Raw genomic sequence first — 21,471 nt, forward strand, 5'->3', positions numbered from 1 at the left:
GTTGTGAACATGAACAAACCAAATGTCAAAGCTTCACCAACAGTTCCCGTACATTTTGCACGTGAATTGCCCGTGAACGAAAACTCTCCACTTTGTTCTCCACTCAGCTTCACGAGCAAGTTCACGGGTGAACTAAAAACTGAAATTTGTATGGGTTCACGAGATGGTTCACAAGTATGTGCTAGGCCTTAGGTCTAACATCAATTCACCACTGCTAACATCAATTCACCACCCTCTAAAGTCAATTCACCACGAAATAAAGGAATAGTGATGAGAAATTCTTTAGGGGTGGCACCTAGTGGCTACGGCGACATTAGCTATTGCATTTTTTGGGAAGAGTACGATAACTCAGGCAACAAAGTTTGATGACGGATTTGTATAGAACAGTTAAAAACAAGCATTTTTTACTATGAGAGCGGGTCTGTTTCCCCCCATTTAGGAGGTAGGGACATTTTAAGAAAATATATAAGTTAAATGGAAAAAAAATAATGGTAATACATACAACTAAGTTTTATAAATTTTTCAAAGCCAACACTTTTGTCTATTAGCCTTTTTTTAAATCAAGTCAAAACTATAAAAATTAGAATAGTTCGTTGAGATATTACATTTTTAAATAAATATTTAATAATCCAAACATCTCAGATGCCAACTTAAGACTAAAATCATAAAACATATTTGCTGTTTACTGTCATTAAATATTGTTAAACAAAGACCTTTAGGTTTCTTATACATGAATCACTTATTAAGAAAACAATTGTATTGAAATGTAACATAATATTTAATATTATATCTAATGGTCGAGAGGATCGTCTTTAATGCTTATTATTATATTTTAATACATATTTTTTAATTACTAATGGAACAGACGTGTTAATTTGCATAGTTTTTGAAAAAAATTATTTTAAGCTCAAAATTTAGGCAAAAAAAGGTAAAAAAAGTTTTGAAGTGTAATTTTTAAGACTAAGATTAACTATTATTGTTTTTAGAATTCATTGTTCATATTTGTTTTTGATCAAAAACTGAAAACTAGATGGTTTTATGTCTTCTTGTTCTTGAGAAAATTATCAAAAAAATATATTTGAATTGAATTATTGTTTCCTGGAATATGGATTAAGGTATACCCAGGATAAATTATTTTTTCTTAAATCCAGCTTATTTAAATGCAAAAGAAACTTTTGTAAGAAGAAGAAGTGGCAAGAAAATGCAAAAGAAACTTTTGTAAGAAGAAGAAGTGGCAAGAAATTGTTAATTTTTAACTTTACTATATTTAAAAGTGTGTACTACGTATAATACACTTTTCAATTCATTTGTTGTGTTATGTAAAGAAAACCTGAAATATATTAGCAAAAATTTTAAACATTGTTTTTTTTTTTAATTTTGAATGTAATATAAAAAGTTCTGATCCAGGTAAAATTAAAGGTTCCAAAAAGTATATTTTTGAATGTTATAATAATTCTTTTTTTGTCGAATTTAAAAACGATGACTATTTCATTAAAGTATTTTGATAATTACAAAACAGTGACGAAGTTTTAACACTTTCAATATAAGTTTAGTTTTTAAAATAAAAATAAATAATAAAAGTGTGACATCACCACATAACATAAATGTTTTTTTCTTCGAGATGAGTTTGAAAACGTCAACAAAAATTCCAATGTTCGCATTTTTAAACATTTTCGATAGGAAAATACGAACATCGGAACTCACTTGGACGTGTTCTTACAAGTTTACATTAAAAGTTGCATTGGAATTCATTTGGTCGTGTCCTTGGAACAATAGTGCACCTATAGGAATGGTTAATACCCTCCTGGAATCCTTGAAGTGTGAGTAAGAACTTTGCATTCACACTTTTTAGTAAAAAACAAAACAACTTAAAAGAACACGTCCAAGTGAGTTCCAATGTTTTTTTTTCCTATTAAAAATGTTTAAGCATTTTTTCATAAATTTTTTTTTGAGCTGACTCGGAGTTAATAAAACACTATTAAAATTTCCATTCAGCTTTTAATTGTTCGTGGAACCTATAGTTCCATTTTCTTTTTTATTATTATTTGAATATATAAAAATCCATTCGAACACAAAAATAAATATTAAAAATCTAACAATATTTCTTTCTAATTGTGAAATCAATAAAAATCAACGGATTCCAGGTCGCTGAGCATTTTGTCACGAGTTTGTTGCTTGAATCTTCCTTGGTTTCCGTTGGAATTAAACCACACTGACCGAACATGAACTCCAATTCATCGGTGGTCAATTTTTAACCACGAAGCTCCAAGGCACCAATGAATTACTTTCTCATTTGGCCTTCAAAATAGATAAACAATGTTGGCAGATGCTTCTCTTTTAAATTTGGGATGCAGGTGTTGGCTATTGAACGCAGGAACTGTTGCATATGGTGGTGTATGAACGAACGTTTGTGTACAAATGGAACACAACCCAGATACCTTCTCCAACTTTGGTCACTTCGTTGACCTAATCTTGTCCGAAAACTGCCCACACTGAACCGAAAAGAGCCTTGTCTGCGAATGCTCGCAGCTATGCCAATCGTTTGCGACGATATTCCTCACGAGCACATTCGTCTTGGGAGTCTTCAGAATCGTCCATGTTCATGTCTTCGATATTTTTCTGCTTCTCACCACCAGTTAGCTTCTCAATGGCATTCTCGGGCATGGGTGGAAGGATACTTTTTGCACGGAAGACATCATTCCATTCGGAATCTTCATTTGGATCCTGCATTTTTAAACAAATTAACAAAACAACAAATGCTTTATTTGACAGCTAAAATCAAATCTAAAATTCTCACCACAGCAATTTAATAAAAAAAAACTGTCAAAACAAGTTAATGGACGTAATGTTAAAATTACAAATACAACAATGTAAACAAATGGTTGTTGGAGGGTAAAACGTACGAAAGATTCCGGTCTTTATATGGTGTGTCTATGATTTCTAGTTTCGTTGCTCGCTCGGTGTACCCAACCCACGATTGCCAAATTAGTCATCTGTGACCAAATTTGGTAATTTTTTTTTTCAAAAAAAAAGATGATCGACAACTTTCTTTTAACATACTCACTTGGCTAAACAGAAACAACGGTTAAACTCGTTTAAGCAACGTTATGTAAATAAGTTTATTAAAAATATAAACTCTTGATCTGAATTCAACTTAGGGAACAGAGAGAATTATCTTCGCATTACACAAGAAACTCTCAGCACTTCCTTGAGATTATTCTTAAGTATATTTAGAAATATCGATCGAAAATCATTTTTCTTTCACTATTGGTGGTTTCATTACCCTTCCTTGGCATTTTTTCAGTAATTGTTTATAAAAAACTTGTCGGTTTTTAGTTTCTGCAAGAATAATAAACTTTACTTGACAACGCATTTCATTAAATGAGCACCTACGATAGTAAACAAAATGGAAATTGCTAAAAACAGTATTTTTAGTGAGTTTTATGTAATGTGTCTTTGTATACTCAAAATTATGAAAAGTTGTATTTTATATAAAGTTTATTAAAATAAAATAAAACCGATACAAATTGTTTTAAATTATTTTTTAAAAAATCTGTTAGTTTTCTTATATACGTAATTTTGTTTTAAAAAACATAGCTGTGCCAATACTTTCTTCTATTTGTGTTAATGCGAGTTTAATCGTCGACTTTTTAACTTCTCCTTCTCAAGCCGGATGAGAGGAGTGGATAGATGAATTAATACGAGCCCTTTGTGTTTCTGTATTGAATGGCATCCGGTTGCACCTATAGGCTTGCAAGTGCATTGTGATGAGCAGATCCACCGGTGATGGCGTGCAAGATGCAAAACGACGAGTACATTAGTTACAAGAGGTTTTAATCATTGCAGTGATAGGCTATTGTTGATTGTAAACTTATGTTTAATGACATTTTTGTTGGATTTTTTGGGTCAATTCTTAATAATCGAGTAAATAATATCGGCCTTTATCAAAGGAATAATACATATTTTTTAACAATTACGTAAGTATTTTGAAAACTAAACGAAATTAAAATCAAAATACATTCCCAGTAATGCAAATAGGAGTACATATTTTGAAATTGAAAATATAAATGTATATAAATTGAGAGAAAAAGTGCAAACTTCCGAGATGGAGGCCATCAACGGCAAAACATCTTTTCTGGCAAGGAAAATCATCCGCCAAACGGGATATTACTTCCTAATCTAGCAGATAGCAAAGGACAAAAAAGACTGGATTTCATTCGATTTGTTGTTGATATTCAAGACATTGGCCTCCCTTACCTGCTATTTCAGTATTATTGTCGTTGCGGTGCATAAGTCGCACGAGGGTCGTATTGAGATCAACGAGGACAAAAAACCGATTCTTCGTGGTCCAGAGTGACAGATTTCTGAATATAATGATTAGAAACGAAAAACGATTATGTTTCAACTCGTCTTAGTCAAGGGCTTCACAATGCTATCACAATGGAGCTTTGACCTCACGTTTCGTTTGACAATCGTAAGGAAACACCACCAACTAGACTACGACGACGACTCGACTGCTACTGCAGTTGTTTATGTGGTGACAAGTGATAGCATTGCTACCTCGCTAACCCTCTATAGAGGTAAGCATAATGACAATAGGTTCTACTTTTGGTCAGGAAAAGAAGAATTATGGCTGACACCCAAATCACAAATTGAGTGATTTTTAGCGGTTTGCCACAATTCTAGAATGGTCAGCATAGACACACCCTATAAAGACCGGAAAGCAATCTGTCATTCTGGTTTGCCTACAAGCTAAAACGTCAATTTTCACGCACCCTTAATTCTAACATCAATTCAACACATCGAAAGTCAATTCACCACCCGCTAAAGTAAATTAACCATGAAAGTAAAAGAGTCGCTACGGCGACATTAGCTATTGCATTTTTGGGAAGAGTACGATAACTCAGGCGACAAAGTTTAATGACGGATTTGTATAGAACAGTTAAAAACAATTATTTTACTATGGGAGCGGGGTCTATTCTTCTGATTCAGGTAAAATTATACGTTCCAAAAATTATCTTTTTTGAATGTCATAATAATTCTTTTTTTCTCGAATTTAAAAACGATGACTATTTCCTTAAACAGTTTTAATAATTAATAAACAGTGACGGTGATAGTATAGAGAAAATTTAAAGAACTATCCAAAGAGACGTTATGCCATATATGAGGTGACCATATTTTCCGAGACAAAATAATGAACAGAACACACAAAATGAAAAATGTTGACCAATTTTCAAGATTTTTTTATTTTATTGCGTAGTAGTAAATAAATAGTATATAGTATAAAGGAACTAATAAATATAGCATAATAAGGTAGATTTATACAACAAACAAAAATGAACTTTCATCAAAAATTATAAAACAAACATAAAAATAACACAGATCCTTTCAGTCTCGAACTTATTAACAAAAAAAAAACAAAACCTTAAATTCTTTTACATCATATTTGCTACTCAAACAACTTTGACATCGAATAACAATATATTAGTAATGTTAAAATACATAAGTACTTTTCAGAGGAATAATTTTTTAAATTTATTCTGGCTTTCCTTTTAAATAATTCTTAAATTTGTTGCAATTTAATTTATAATTTCATTTGCAAATTAAAATAGACCGATTGTTTAAATTATCATATTTTTTGTTTGTTTGTCCATATGCTGTTTAAAATTGAGAAAACTCTCTCTGTAGGAACATTAGACCTATCTCCAGAACTTAGAAACATAACTTTTTACACATAAAAACTCGTCAAAAACATCAGATATATTGCTTTTCTTTTTCATAATATACATTAAACTTAACTCCACTTTGTCCCAGGAAAGAATGTAATCTTTGCTCTTCATTTAATTTTGGAGTGAAGGATTTTTCAACAATGTAATAATTCCAACAGGCGGAGTGCACTTTTAAAATTACTTTTGGATAATGCCATCACATTCACTGAAAGTTATTTTTACCATTGTCATGCTCAGAAAAACTACACGGTAAAATTAATTTCCAGTGGTGAAAATCATCGTGTGCGCTAGAGTATAAGTTTAACTTCCAATGTGTTTAAGGATGTATGTGTAATATGAGCTGATTTTTGTAATTGGCAGAGTAGGAAGTGTTCCAAAAATAAAGACTACGAATTATGATGTAACATTTAATGATTTTCATGCTTAGGCTTTAGTTGAAGAAAAACGTAATAGAGCAAGGAAATAATGAGCAATAATTCATAATGAACATTTTCTTCACCGTATATATCCATATATTCTTTAGACGTTAAAAATTGGATATGGAACTTTTGAAACGGATACAATCCATAATCTAATAATAATCAATAAGTGCAATAGTTTTTTTTTTAGGAATTTCCACATTTACTTTCATTTTGGTTCCTTATCAGGTGCTATTCCTTAAGTTAAACAAACAAAAATAAGACTTTCGTTTTTAACGCTTAGTTGTGTTATATTTTTGTAATGAAAAAATGCTTAAACATTTTTGGTATAAGTTTTTTTGATTTTTAATAAAAAGTGTGAATGCAACGTTCTTACTCACACTTTATTGCATCCGGCTTATAATTGTCCGTGGAAGCTGTGGTTCCATTTTATTTGATATTATTATTTGAATATAAAAATATATTCGAAAACAAAATAAATATTAAAAATCTAAAAATATTTCTTCCTAATTGCGATTTCAATGGATTGGAGGTCGCTGCACATTTTGTCACGAATTTTTTGCTTAGGATCTTCCTTGATTTCCGTTGGAATTGAACCACACTGATCCAACATGAATTCCAATTCATCGGTCTTCAATTTTTAACCATAAAGCTCCAAGGCTTCAATGAATTTCTTTCTCATTTGGCCTTTAAAATAGATAAACACTGTTGGCACATTCTTCTCTGTTAAATTTGGGATGCCGGTGGTGGCCGCAGGAACTAAGCTTGTGGGAATTTTATAGCCAACTGTTGCATATGGTGGTGTATGAGCAAATAGAGTGGCACACCATTTGCGAACAAATGCAGCACAACCCAGATACCTTGAGCAGCGTTGGTCACTTCGTTGACGTAATCCTTCACTGAGACGTTCTTTTCGGCTTGTCTGCCATTCATTTGATATTCGTCGCGAACACTTTCGTCTTCGGAGTCTTCAAGTTCGTCCAATTGTCCATTTTCATGTCTTCGATATTTTTCTGCTTCTCACCACCAGTTTGCTTTTTATCGGCATTCTCGAGCATGGAGACAATTTGATATTCGGTAATTTCAGCTTTTTTTGTTTGGGTGGAAGAATACCTTTTGCACGGAGGCCATCTTCCCATTCGGTATCTTCATTTGGATTCTCCATTTTTGAAGTAATTCTATTTACGGATAGTAAATACAAAAAGATTTCAAAATTATTTAGTATTAAGTTATAAAAAAAAATAATAATTATTGAATTAAATACTATGAACTATTAAATAAAAAACACACAAAATGTATTTGGTTCTGTGAATAGTGACTAATTTCAAATTAACAAAACAACAAGTGCGTCATTTGACAGCTAAAATGAAATCTAAAATTCTCACAAGACATACACCAAATTGTTGTTCGACGTAATGTCAAAATAACAAAAATTGGAGGGTAAAACTTTCGAGAGATTTCGGTCTTTATATGGTGTGTCTATGATGGTCAGAGGGAATGTGGCGAAGGTGGAGAAACGCACATCTGTTGCATGAATCAATTCAGATGCGATCGGTGTCATGACATTTATGAATCCGGTTCGCCTCCGAAGACGTTTGCAAAAAGTGCGTAAATTACGCCCAAAAATGTCCACACTCACATAAAAGGATTAATTGTGTTTTTATAAAATTAATTTTAATAATGCGAAATATAGTAAGTGTGAAACGAGAGGATGTACACAAAGGCTATAAAATCCTGGTTTGTTGATATTAGTGAGATAGCTAGAGCTAGGGTTCTTTAGTAAAAGCCGTCGGTAAGTACCTTCATTTCAAAAAGATCCACTTTTGATTAATTAAGCTAAGGAACAATTTAAGAAGGTACCACCGACCGACTGTCCAAGGAACCAAGTTCGAGATAGATAAAACGTGAGTAGGTTTTGATATAAAGCCTACTACATACTTGTGAACCATCTCGTGAACCCATACAAATTTCAGTTTTTGGTTCACCCGTGAACTTGCTCGTGAAGCTGAGTGGAGAACAAAGTGGAGAGTTTTCGTTCACGGGCAATTCACGTGCAAAATGTACGGGAACTGTTGGTGAAGCTTTGACATTTGGTTTCCGCATGTTCATAACGTGTACTCACAAGTGTGTACCAGTGAGCAATGTCAAAAGTTCACTTTCTCCACTGGCGAACGTTCACTTCACGTGGAAGTATGTACTAGGCTTAAGACAAAATATGTGATATTTAAGTTTTGTATGTAGTTTTTTAAGAAAATCCAGAGAAAACATAAAAGTTACAAAAAATTTAAAAGAAAAATCCATCAGCGCTGGGTTCGCATTATCATCAAATGTTATACATATGTATGTACCTTAGACAAAAGATTGTCCAAGATTGAATTATATACATATATATACGTCGGTTAGTTTACTCCCAAAAGGTAAGTTTCTATAAACATAATTTCTATAGAAAATAAATAATGAAAAGCAATTTTTTACTACATTTCAGACTTTTCAACTTTTTAAAGGTAACGTAAACAAATGACATAAACGGGCGAGGAAATCCCGAAATCCTTAAATCGTCCCGCCAACTGCAACGGGAAAACCAATAATATCAAATATTTGTATATATGCATACATATGAGTGCTTATCATTATATTAATTTCAATTTAAAATTTACTTAAAAATTATAAATTTTTTGAAGTGTTCAGTTTTTTTTTAACATTCAGTGCTAACGTTGTAAAAATTGTGTTTTTTTAACATGTCAAAAAAGAGGAATCATTTTTAATTTAGAACTTAAAATCAAAAAAAGAGGCGTAAATACTAACCTTAAATATATATATATATAGATAAAGGTAATAGCGTTAATTATATTTTTTTGTGAAGTGGTAATATTTATAGCATTTATTAAATAAAAATGTAAGGCTCACTAAGGATCACCTCATTGAACCAAGATCCATCATATTTTGGTGTGAGTGATTTTCTTGTTGTCCACTTGTCTTGTTGAGACATATATAATTATAAATATGTATTGCCCAATATATCCTCAAAATAATTTAATAGTGCTTAACTATAATCATACCATTGGGTTTTTTTTAAGCTTTTTAAATTTCCATATGTTTTTTATATACATCCTAATTATTTAAATTTTTGAAAATTAAAGTTAAGAATTTTATTTCAGTGCTTTGGCACACTAATTCTATGATTTTTTTTTTAATTTACGCAAAAAACAGACAAAAATCATACAGAAAGTATAGGCGCTCCATAGAGCTGCAATGCAAACGTGGCCCAATTTGATTTAAGCCTAGTTTCGACAGATTAACAACGAGGTAAGAATTTTGATAACTCAACAAAATATAAACAAAACAAAATTCATTCCCAGTAATGCAAATGAAGATAAAGTAACTTAAATCGAAAATATCAATTTATTTAAATAAAAATATATAGTGAATTTGTGCTTAATTTAATCCTCAGATAAAGAAAAAACCAAGGAGAATGTTGCAACAAAAGAATGGAATTCCCCGAGAAGGAAGCCACCAACACCAACATATTCTGGAACGAAAAACCATCAGCCACGAAGAGATGCAAATTCAAAGTAAATGCGTTCGTCGCATTCATTTAAAACTCAAATTATTTGAATGTTGTTTTTTTTTTTATTCTGATAGGTTTTTATGTTCTTATTTTTAACCCAACTGTAGGAATGAAAAGAGCTGATTACAGCGAAGGGATAGATATTCCAGAAGAATGAAAAGCTTAGCGATGAAACCGGTCTGACATGCTTTATTCGCTGAGAAGAATATAAATGTCGAAAGTGCGGTTTTGAAGTTAAGGGATTGCTGGATTAATTGAAGATCTTGATAGAAACAGCACACACACGTAATGTGTCACCATCTGTGCAATGCAAAGTACTTCTTTCAGCCAGAAGATCCACAACGAATTTGAATTGATTAAAATACTCATTTTGCTCCACAATATCCAATATCCAAAACGTCAGAATTTTCATATTAATATCATTTAATTTGTAATCATAACAAAAACCGTTTGTCTTCCACTTTTTGTCTACAACCTAATCATAAGTCTCTTACGTTTAACAATTCCAATTCCATTAAAATGAAGAGCCTACAGCCCAACCGAAAGGAAAGAGCGTATAATTTGTAATCTCCCGGGCTGAGTTTCTCTGTTCTCTATTTACATAGAAGTTTCGTTTGGAGCTGTACGTTTTGAATTCCACTTGCTAAACGATCTCGCAGTGATGCTAACAGGAATCTTTTAAACTTACAATATCCTGATGTCCAAAACTTTCTCCCAATAGTTTGTAATTTCACATAAAATGGAATTACAAGTTTCATCTTTTCTCCTTTCCACCCTATGGAAACAAGAATACAATAATTGTTTTTATTAAATTTGGTTTCTCCTCTTGAGAAACGTCAAAGTTTAACTACTAATGTCATTTTAATCTGCAAACTTTGAACTTATTTCACCACTTTATTCACCATGCTAGTGTCAAAATTGATTTTGTATGCAGCTTTTAAAGTAAAATCATGATCAACGTAGAAAATTGTACAGCATTTTTAAAATGAATATCATGAAAGTTCTGGTCAACTTTTGTTTTTTTTTTAGCATTCTTTGCAATTTTGTAGCATAATTAACAAATTTAAATTTTGACATCTTTATTGATGCATGTGAACCTTAAGCTCAAAAAACTGTCATTCGACCACATAAAAGTAACAATTTCAATTTGTTGTGCGAAATATATACTCAATTGCATTTGCTTATACTCTGACCATATGCAAGTCGTTGGTAATGAAATAGAAAAAAAAAAACACAATATAAATTAATGTAAGTTGATACTAGTATTTGAGTTCTAAGAATTTTAGACTTTTAAAAAAATTGTTTAGCTGATTTATTATGATAGTGTAAAATGTATCATTTGTTAACATTGTGATAATTCCTAATAAGTAATAGTATTCCCATTTCATGTAGTTTTAGAATACGAAAGTTAACGCCATTTTGTGACCGGCTGATCTGCACAGAATAAACTGACGGCACAAGAATTTTGTTCTAAAACGAGAAAATAATACAAAAAATTCTGAAATAAATATAACATTGAATACATTTAGAGATGATATGATTTGTTAATTCTTTATAATTTGGATTTTTGGACTTGTGGTATTGGTATGTGATATAATGAAAATATGTTGGATTGGCCAACTAATATTTTTAAGCTATTTAAATTTTCCATTATAATTTTGAGAAGCAAAATAACAAATACAAATAGAATCTTTTTCTATAACTCGGTTAATCTCCAAATGTGTCCACTCTCACAAACCTAAAGTCAAGCTAAGGAATATTGTTTTTATTTCTGAGAAGAGTATTATCGGACTTTATGTATGCATTTGCAGAATAATTTGCACAATTTAATAATCAACTAGTTTGTTTATCCAATGGTTAATTTTATCTGTAAAATTGTCTACCTAAATTAAAGACGACTGTAGTTAACAAAATCATGTTATGGGAACAGTTATATATAGGATATCAAAAACTTTCTTAATAGTGTATGTGTCAAAGAAGTGAGCAATATTTAAGTAAAGGCCTTCCAATCCAATTCGAGGTTTTCTGTGTTGACAACGTTCCTTATTTTGACTGACTAGTTTTGTTACCATCAAATTTTGTTGTTCCTCGATTGCTAACGTTGGTGTTGGAGAATTTATGATTTTGTGAGCCCGAAAAATATAAATTTTTCGAAAAAGTAAACCAAAATGATGTAACAAACATCAAAACAATCACAATAAATCAAATACACCTAATTCATTGTCCCGTGAGTGCACAAAACTTCTTATTTGAAAATTAATTTTGAAGGAGTATAACACGCTTCATTTAATAAACAATACAATTTTAATTCACAAATATTCATTTTTGCACAATTTATATATTTACAGCAAAAACAGTAAAAATAATTCATCATGACTTTTGATTCTCACGGTCGTCAAACAACAGAATCATCAATGGCTGATAGCAGTGAGGAAATGTAAGCACGTCTTCGATTTATTTGGCGTTTGTTTTAATTTGTTTACTTATTTTCAACAGAACACCCGAAAAATTAATATCATCATTTCCAGTCATGAAGCTACGATCGCTGAATCAAAAGATTTCCAACCCTAGATGGGTAGTTCCCGTATTGCCAGAACAAGAATTGGAACATTTACTCAATGCGGCTATAAATCTTACACTGTCTGGTAATTATATCGGAATTTCAAAAAATACAGTGTGTCAACATTAAAACATATAATTTTTCCAAATAGTTTCATGAATTTAGTTTTGCTGGCAGTTGTATTTTATTGCTATCCATTCAGAACAAAACACCCAACAGTTATTTCGAATTGATAGTTTTTTTTTCTAATACTTTCAAAAACTTGACACTAAACTCAATCTCTTATAAAAACACTATTCATTCTGAACTTTACCTATCAACATGGCAAACACCAGCTTTTTTAATAATTTTATTGTCACCACTTCCTCTAGTGGATAAAGCAAAATCGCGATTAGAAACTGCTTTCTCATGCTAGAGGAGAGGTCTTGGGTTCAGTCCATGCCTGTGCCACCTATAATTTTTATTCACTTGTACTGCCTCCTGCGAGGAATTGTCGAATCCTGCAAGAACAATTCCTTCCATGAAAAGTGCTTTCTGAATTTATTCGTCCGAAATCGAAATTAAAACTGTAGGTCTCGTCCATCCCTGAAAAGGCTCGCAGACAGAAATGGTTGATAGTAATTCTCTAATTCTCAACGGCCTGTTGCGCTAACTATTTATTTATATTTTAAAATAAATTCTTAAAGTTTTTTTTAACACAAATTAAGTGCTTTGTTCCTTATCTGTAGTTAACTTGCAATTTAATATTCTCTTGACTTTTAAAGATTATAATAACTGAAGTCAAGAAGAAAACACCTTTTATTATTACAAAAATAGCAAATAAATTGTTGGAAAAATTAGGAGAAAGCAATAGGACCTTTGTTAACAATGTTGGCAATCAAAGAATTTGTGTCATGACCTAACAGAATTTGGTATATTGTTTATCGTATTCTAAATATCGCATCCAATCTTCTTTTTTTTTAAAATAAATATTAAAATGGTTAATAACTTAATTGTTTTTATTTTTATTATTCGTAATAATAATAATAATATTTACATGAAATACATATACATTTCAATAATTTGTGTTGCTTATTTAAAGTTTTATTTCCTTTTAATTTTTGTCAAGTTTCATTTAAATCCGTTCTGATATGTTTTAAAACCAAATCAATTGATTTTTATTTTGTCGCATAAAGTCTTCATTTTTGCTATTGATTATACTTTCAAATTATTTTGGAGAATAATGATATAATATTATTAAAATTATTAACTACAAAACATTTAGTTTTTGGTTATGAGGCCAAACTTTAAAAATATTTTGAATAATACTCATAATACAATTTTAGAAATCTAGACGCTATCGAAACAGTCGAAACCGATTTTCAAAAATAATAAAACCTTAGTCATGAATATAAGTTGTCATTTCATTTGAAAATTGTAGTCCTACAATTTTGTTCTATTAATTAAGCTATTTATTTTAGTTGCAGCAATTAAAGCTCAATATTAATGGATATATTAAATTACGGCGACTAAAGTTTTTGCTCTTAATCTGTAGACGAAATATTTCTCTGAGGATTGTTTAAAAATAAAAATTAATTCAAAAGAAATATTTTCTTTTGGTTTAAACCATATTTGTACGGCTTGAAATGAGTTTTACTTTCAATTAGAACCTACCTTGTAAATTTGTTTACATTTTTTAATATTTAAAAGCGGATAACATTTGGAATTTGGAAACAACATTAATACATCTAAACCGCTGTTACTCGAAATCCGTGAAGATGCAAACATATTAACAAATTCAATTTGCCCATCACTTGAAAAACGTTGGGGCATATTCATAAATGTTTGCTAAACTCTTGCTTACTTGTTACTAAGCAAGTCCAGAGTTTAGGCAATTGATAAATAAATGTACACTTAAGTTTAGAGATAAATCTGTGGACTAACTATAAAGATAGCAAATGCTGTGTTTAAGTAGTTATTATCACATCCACAAGTTTTATTTGATCTTTGTTTGTAAATTGTAAACTGAAAAAGCAAATCATAACAAGTAAATGTAAAGTACATTTGCTGTCCAGAAAAATGTCGATATCTTAGAGGAGTTTGAGCATCTATTATAGCCAGCCAGCAGCACTCATATCTAACCAAGATCCTTTTTTTATTATAATCTTAAAATCATTTCCCTTATCGTCGACAATGTTGATGTGCCGGCGAATCGTTTCTCTGACTGCGACCAGTTTTCCTGCCGTCCGCGTTTTATAATTTCGTTGCTGTTGATCTAAAATATTATAAAACGTTTTTAGTATTTTTTTTTATTATAGTTTTGTTTTACCTACTTTTTTCGACATTCAATTTGAGAAATGACAAAATAACAAGTTTGGAAATATAACAGTATTTTTTTTTGTCATTTGAAGTTTAATTGTAGAAGAGCACAATCTTAACCTGGGGTTTTACTTAACACAGCTAGGAAATTGACTATGAATAAGAGCATTTCTATCATTAAAAAAAATGTCCGGATTTAAATCCACCGACAAATTTTGGAATTGGAATGGAACACAAATCGTTTCACTTTTGAACACAAAAGTATCAGCTGTGCAGGAAAATGAATTTCCGTCCTTAAAATAGAAAAATTAATTTTTAGAAAAAAAAAAAATTGTTGCGCAATTACACTTTTTTTCTCAAAAAAAATTCTTTCTGTGATTTCCGATTGATCAGAAGAAAATTTAATTTCTAATCAGAGGAAAACGCCATCAAATATCGATTCAAAAATGTTTCCGCATCGATTTCAATGAAAACTATAATTGGCCCCTAAATTCTCGGAATTTTATTCGAAGATACTCCTGGCTAGAGCGTTGATGTCCATTCGTTCTGCATGACCCCCAGCCCCCATCTAAGTCGTTGGGACCAAAAATCACCCGGACAATTTTTCTCGAAACATTCTAAGACGTTCTCATCTTGCCTTGACAGCCTTAGTGCCATGTATGAGAACCAGGACGATGAGTTTCTTATATAGGGTGACTTTTGTTGCTCAACTTTTCTACTTAAAGAATCAGCAATTTGCAAGATCATTCTTCGTTTGATTTAAGTGCTAACGTCGTTGTCTTAATTTATAGCGGTGCCTAGATAAACAAAGGCTTTAACTAGCTCTAAGGTATAGCTTAGTCCATTTTGACAATTTGTCCAAAACGTCGTCGTTCAATCCCCTGATGACATCATATACTTTGTCTTGCTTTCAATGAGCACTAAACCCTTCTCCTTTAAAGTAACAAAGCACAATTCATCTTAAATCCGCATCTGTTTTAAAGCACATTGATTTGGAACTATCAGGTTGTTGCTGGAAACTCGCTTCGAATTCGTTTCAATATATTAGTTTTATTATTAAATTATTTATAAAAAACAAAAATCGTAAAAGGGATAATACTTAATATTACTTTTTTATTTTAACAATTTTGTTCTTAGTTTAGTATTCCTTACTGTCCGCTGCCAAATATCAATTTGGAAAGAAATTCCTCTCGTAAATGTTAAGTCGGTTGTCGAATTTAAAGATTAATTACGTTCAAAGGATCAGGAAAAGGCTCCTCCCAGAATACCCTCTTAAGGCCATACTTCACATAGAGCACTTCAATCATTGTAGCTACACTCCAGCAACAGTTTTGACCAAAGCACTTCTCACTCTATCATCTTTGCCATTTTTAATGGACATTATTCTTCCCTTAGGCAAATAGTTTCTAGGTTTCCCAATTGCATTCTTACAAATTGTGAGAAAGGATATTCAAAGAAAAAATTGATGATCACATTGGTTTGACTAATATTTTTCTAGCTTTTAGTTTGTCATCAGGCTGGTCTAATATTGTTAGACGTTGAAAGGTATTCGATATTGTGTGGCATGAGGTATCAGAACCTCAAGTCCTTAAAGTTTTTAATGTTTTTAATACAATAGAAATTTCTATCCGATAGAAAGTTTATGGTAATATTTTATAAAGTTTTAATATGACCTTCCACTACTTAGGGATTACTTATAGGTATTTTCACATACACTTCAAGGCTTTCTCAATAAACTAGAGGAATATTACAACAAATAGAAAATCAAGATAAATGCTAAAAAAACTAAAGCATTTTAGTTTTCCCGTCGTCGTCGCAAGCCATATTTGCTGCAAGAAAATATTAATCTTCAATTAGGATCAGTTAACATTAACTGGTCTGTAGATACCTCGGACTTGTGTTAAATACAAAAATTAACTTTTATAAAAATATATCCACGACCATAAACAAAATAAATATGTTCATGCAAATAATTTATCCTATGATACCCAGAAATATATGTAAAGTCAATTAAATTATTTTGTTTAAATCAAATTTGTAATTCTTCATTCCTTATGGTTCTCATGTTGATGTGCTAAAAATCATATATTAAAATACGAAGGATACACGAACTAACAAATATGAACTTTAGATATTGAAATTTATAAACATAGAGTTTATCAAAATTGGTCGTTATCTAATTATAAGTTTTTGCTTAGATTTGCAATATTAGCTTGTAACTTTTTGTATAAAGGTTTTTGGTTGTAGTATTTTTCCTTTGAAAATTAACTGTACATAATTTCCATCTTCTTTATATAAAATAAAATAATAAGTGTAAAGGATAGAAATGTTCCAAGTTTTAGCAAAATATTAAAAAAAAACTGATGTAAACTAGCCTAAGTCGATACTACGGTGCAGTAAACAATGTTTATAATTGTGAATTAAGCTTGAAAGGTATCAATTTCAAATTTCGCGCCATCGGCCGAAACAAACAATGCATACAAAAATGTATTATAGAAAAATTAAATAAGACTTTATATCGAATTTTAACAACCGCAGAGTCCATATTTATACAAAGGGGATTGCTCATTTTATAAGGGACATCCGGCCCGGAGTGTACACCAATGAATTTGATATCAAATTAAAGGTTGTTATAAGCCGGATATATCTGCAAAAATATTTTGTCGATAACTCATGGGAGATCCGAGATATTTGAGATTGAAGTTCGAAATGTCCAACCATTAAAAATCAGCACTTTTTCGACATAATTCTAATATCTTTGAATACAGAAAAGTTAGAAAAATCAAAAAGGTATCAAAATAAAGGTGTTAAAAATATCTTTTAAATAAAACTAAAATTACATTTCTATGATTTATATATTTTGAGTTATTTTTGATCAAACCTTTGAATAACAGCTTTTTTTAGGCAAACTTTTGTACAATAATATCTTTTAAAATTCAATGATGATATTAATTTTGTTGGCACCAATTAGTGGCTTAGTTCACAACCTTTATTTTCATACATAATTTTTTAGGGTTTCTTCAACAATTTATTCATTTTGACAATAATAATTCAAAAATATGCTCCTAAGATACAAAAAAATCTTATACATAATCAAACATAATTCTAATCTGAATCATAGGTCACTAAAAGGTTGTTTAAAAATTGAGAAGGGGGTCTTAAATTACTATCATATCTTGCCCAACTTAAAAACCATATTATGGTCATAACATGAGCGCAGCGTCCAACCGTTCTTCTACTTACTAGGCAATTGCAATAATATTGTATAATTGACCTTTGGCAATTAACGCATACCTGTCTTCGATTTCCCACACCTGAGCTAGGTTCGTTTCTTTGCACTTGGGAACTATTTACGTTACTTGGATTTTCATTAAAAGTTGAATCGTAATCCATTTTTGTCAAAAAATATATTTTAAGAAGAAATCACATCAAAAAAACAAAATATCAACTGCATCAAACCAAAAAATATAACGGAAAAAAACTTATTGACATATATTTAATAGCGTGAGTGGTTAACTCTTTCCTGTATGTTAAGCTTATACCGCTCACATGCTACTCTTCTAACAGAATATTGTTAGGTATAATATTTTTTTTGTATCTTAGGAGCATATTTTTGAATTATTATTGTCAAAATGAATAAATTGTTAAAGAAACCCTAAAAATTATATATGAAAATAAAGGTTGTGAAATAAGCCACTTAATGGTGCCAAAAAAATTAATATCATCATTGAATTTTAAAAGATATTATTGTACAAAAGTTTGCCTAAAAAAAGCTGTTATTCAAAGGTTTGATCAAAAATAACTCAAAATATATAAATCATAGAAATGTAATTTTAGTTTCATTTAAAAGATATTTTTGACACCTTTATTTTGATACCTTTTTGATTTTTCTAACTTTTCTGTATCCAAAGATATTAGAATTATGTCGAAAAAGTGCTGATTTTTAATGGTTTGACATTTCGAACTTCAATCTCAAATATCTCGGATCTCCCATAAGTTATCGACAAAATATTTTTGCAGATATATCCGGCTTAGAACAACCTTTAATTTGATACCAAATTCATTGGTGTACACTCCGGGCCGAAAATGAGCATACCCCTTTTCACTATCAGGCCTAGTATATACTTTTCTTAAATCGTTCATTTGCCGAAGAGTAGCACCATATTATGTTACTTTAATATTAGTCATAGCGAGGAAAAGTTCGTGCTTTAATTTTACTCCTGTACCATTTCTGTTTATTATAAATGGGCTTAAAAATTGTATTTGGTTTTGAATCTGGTCTTTTACAGTATTTATCTTGTATGGTGTTATGTAAGCTCACAATTCTAAGGATTTTGCCAAACAATTTTCTTATACTTATGTACGTAGTCGTGCCATAAATTCTGTTACAAAACTTTAAGACCTTGTTGGCCAAAACATTTATTTCATATAAAATGGTTATCTTATTTTTCTAAATATTTACATAAGTTAGCAAAAAATAAATGTAAATTTGGTTTCAGTTTCGCTATTGTTACTATAAAGTAAAGCGCTAAAGAAAATAGAAACGCAAAATATAGTTAAGGAATGAGTTCTGGCGAAATTTTCTCGTTTTAAAAACGACTGGGAACCAAAATATTTTTCGGGAATTGGGTTCTTCTCCAGTTTCCTATATCTTTCAGTGAAGATGACTAGCTCAAAAAGTAGTTGTCCTCGCGTTGCCCACATTTGAACGCTTATGAAAGCAGTTCGAGAACGAATATCACTAAAAACACTTAGGAAGAGAAAGATAATGTCTACAGAATTTAATATAGATATAGATAAGAGAGCACTTACACATAAAGAACTATAGACGCTCTACACATCCTATTTTAACACGGCTCCAAAAAGTTATCCTGGGAATATTCAAAGGGCTTTTACAGTGGCATGCAAGAAATGAGCACGAAATAATTCAATTTTTTTTTTTCGAATGAAAAGATTTTATACGTTGAAGGAGTTTAAAATTTAAAATTTATGCGACATCATCATATCGAACCAAAACTATCATTCTAAGGGTCAAAATTAAGTATCACGACCCTTGTGTAATGGTTTGATTGAATGTCTCACTGCAAAGTGTTTGGGTTTGGTAGATTGTTTAACAAATGACCTTGTCTTCTACAAGATTCTCGTGAGACAAACAAATCCAAAACAACACAAAATTGCCTTAGGGTCAAAATAGTAGTTTTTAAAGAAGATTGGCTTAATTAAGATTGGCTCTTGCGAAGTCTATATTTCAATCTTAAAGTTTATTTTTTGTGGTCAGAATTTGAGAGCATGCCTCAAAGACTTCTTACAGGAATTTTTAAACTCTTTATATAGAGTTAATGAAAGCAGTGTCAAAAATATCAACAGAAACAGAGCGTGCCACTATAGTTTCATGGCCACAACGTTTAAGGCCTTTCATTAAAGCTAGGTTCAGACATTTCAAATAAAACTATTTTCTTAATTGAACTTCCGCTCATCGTGCTTTCTCTACTCTGTACATTTATGTGCTGAGTAGTGTGAAATGTAATGCAATGTAATTGAACTTATATTATGACCCAATAAATGAAACAACAATGAATAGAAAATATTATATAATTCTTACCTTATAGTATTTTATACTTGTAACAGAACTTATGACACAGCTACGTACATACAAAATTGCCTACAAAAGTTGAATTTCTTTCTTTAAAACGTTTGTTTTTGAATTATTTGAATTATAATCACACACTTTTTAGATAGTATAGTTAAATTTTAGTTTGATTTATCGTTTTATAATACTATTTAATTTCTTTTTAGTAATAATTTGTTTTTGTTTTTAGAATATTTTTAAGTTAATTTTTTCAATTTTGGTGTAATATTTAAAATTAAAAATTTAATAAATTCCATTTTCATATTTCTTTTCTTTTATTAAAAAATTGTGTATTTAATCATGCTTCATACATTAAAAATAATATATTAAAATTTGTATTCGAAAGGCTAACAAAGAGCCAAAATAGTCTACACCATCGTATGTAAAGATTCTACAAAATGAAGCAACGTCCTTGCAATATTGACAAAAATCTCGTCGAATTTTGTAAACAGCTACTCTGAGAGACGTGGAATACAATATTTTTGCTTTACAGTTATGGTACCTTAAATGATAACCAAGAAAAATTAACTGCTTTATATGATCATATCTAGGCAAAGTTCAATAGCTATAGAACATTCACCAACCAGGCTGTTGTCATCATGGTAACCTAAGTATTACGCACGTAGTTCGTCATAAGTCATCGTACATTTTTAATTTTCTTCTTACAGTGAAGCCAATTTAAATATTTTTAATATTGAATTAATTCATTCCAATTGCCATATTTCTTAAAAAATAATGTTTGCGTTTATAAAATAGAAAGCTAAAAGGGATACAAAATTTTCTTTAACAAACCTTTTTGTGGGCCATTTTTCCTAGAAGCACCTTCCTTGTTTTTTATAGGGGTTTGAATATTTGACACGAAACTCATCGGATGTCGACCAACACATTACACGTTCTTTTTCCTTGATAAATTCTCTTCCAAAAGATTTAGTACCCTTAATCGTTCTTGGAATTTTATACTTAGTTAAGAATTTAAAACTTTGAAAATTTACGTAGTGACCATCGCATCACATAATGGTTATGCAAAATACTCTGCACTGCTCCAAGGAAATGATCTTGCTACTCCTACTCCCTTTAGTTGAGAATTTTAATATATTACGCACAGTTTGGTGAACAAGTGAACCCAAAAGTCATTACCAACATAGCATAAACTGATGGCTTAAGAGCACCCGCCTATAGCCAAAGAAAACGTTGATATCTTTGGTCTTCTGTACGAATTCTTACATTTCAGCTATATCTCTTTCGAGTGCCACTCTCTTTTGACGAGA

The 21,471-nt window shown here is 30.7% G+C and overlaps 1 protein-coding gene and 2 pseudogenes across 4 annotated transcripts in view; 1 reads left to right on the top strand and 2 right to left on the bottom strand.

Annotated features, from left to right (window-relative positions):
- Positions 1–2,120: 2,120 nt before the first annotated feature.
- On the bottom strand, positions 2,121–3,417 carry LOC129938723 (viral IAP-associated factor homolog; annotated as a pseudogene).
- Positions 3,418–6,638: 3,221 nt separating this feature from the next.
- LOC129944647 (viral IAP-associated factor homolog) lies at positions 6,639–7,313 on the bottom strand (annotated as a pseudogene).
- A 3,589-nt stretch (positions 7,314–10,902) lies between these two features.
- LOC129938712 (probable ubiquitin carboxyl-terminal hydrolase FAF) overlaps positions 10,903–21,471 on the top strand; it is a 76,772-nt gene continuing 66,203 nt past the window's right edge. For 2 of the 4 annotated variants that reach the window (XM_056046411.1, XM_056046414.1), the window contains exons 1-3: positions 11,114–11,300; positions 12,065–12,153; positions 12,213–12,361. In XM_056046411.1, the coding sequence (XP_055902386.1) occupies positions 12,089–12,153; positions 12,213–12,361 (214 nt within the window). In that variant the 5' untranslated portion in view covers positions 11,114–11,300; positions 12,065–12,088. Of the gene's footprint in view, positions 10,965–11,113; positions 11,301–11,765; positions 11,944–12,064; positions 12,154–12,212; positions 12,362–21,471 lie in introns of those variants that run through there. The other 2 variants (XM_056046412.1, XM_056046413.1) reach the window with 2 other exon arrangements.

Source organism: Eupeodes corollae, chromosome 1 (assembly GCF_945859685.1).
Source record: "Eupeodes corollae chromosome 1, idEupCoro1.1, whole genome shotgun sequence".
Classification (NCBI taxonomy): domain Eukaryota; kingdom Metazoa; phylum Arthropoda; class Insecta; order Diptera; family Syrphidae; genus Eupeodes; species Eupeodes corollae.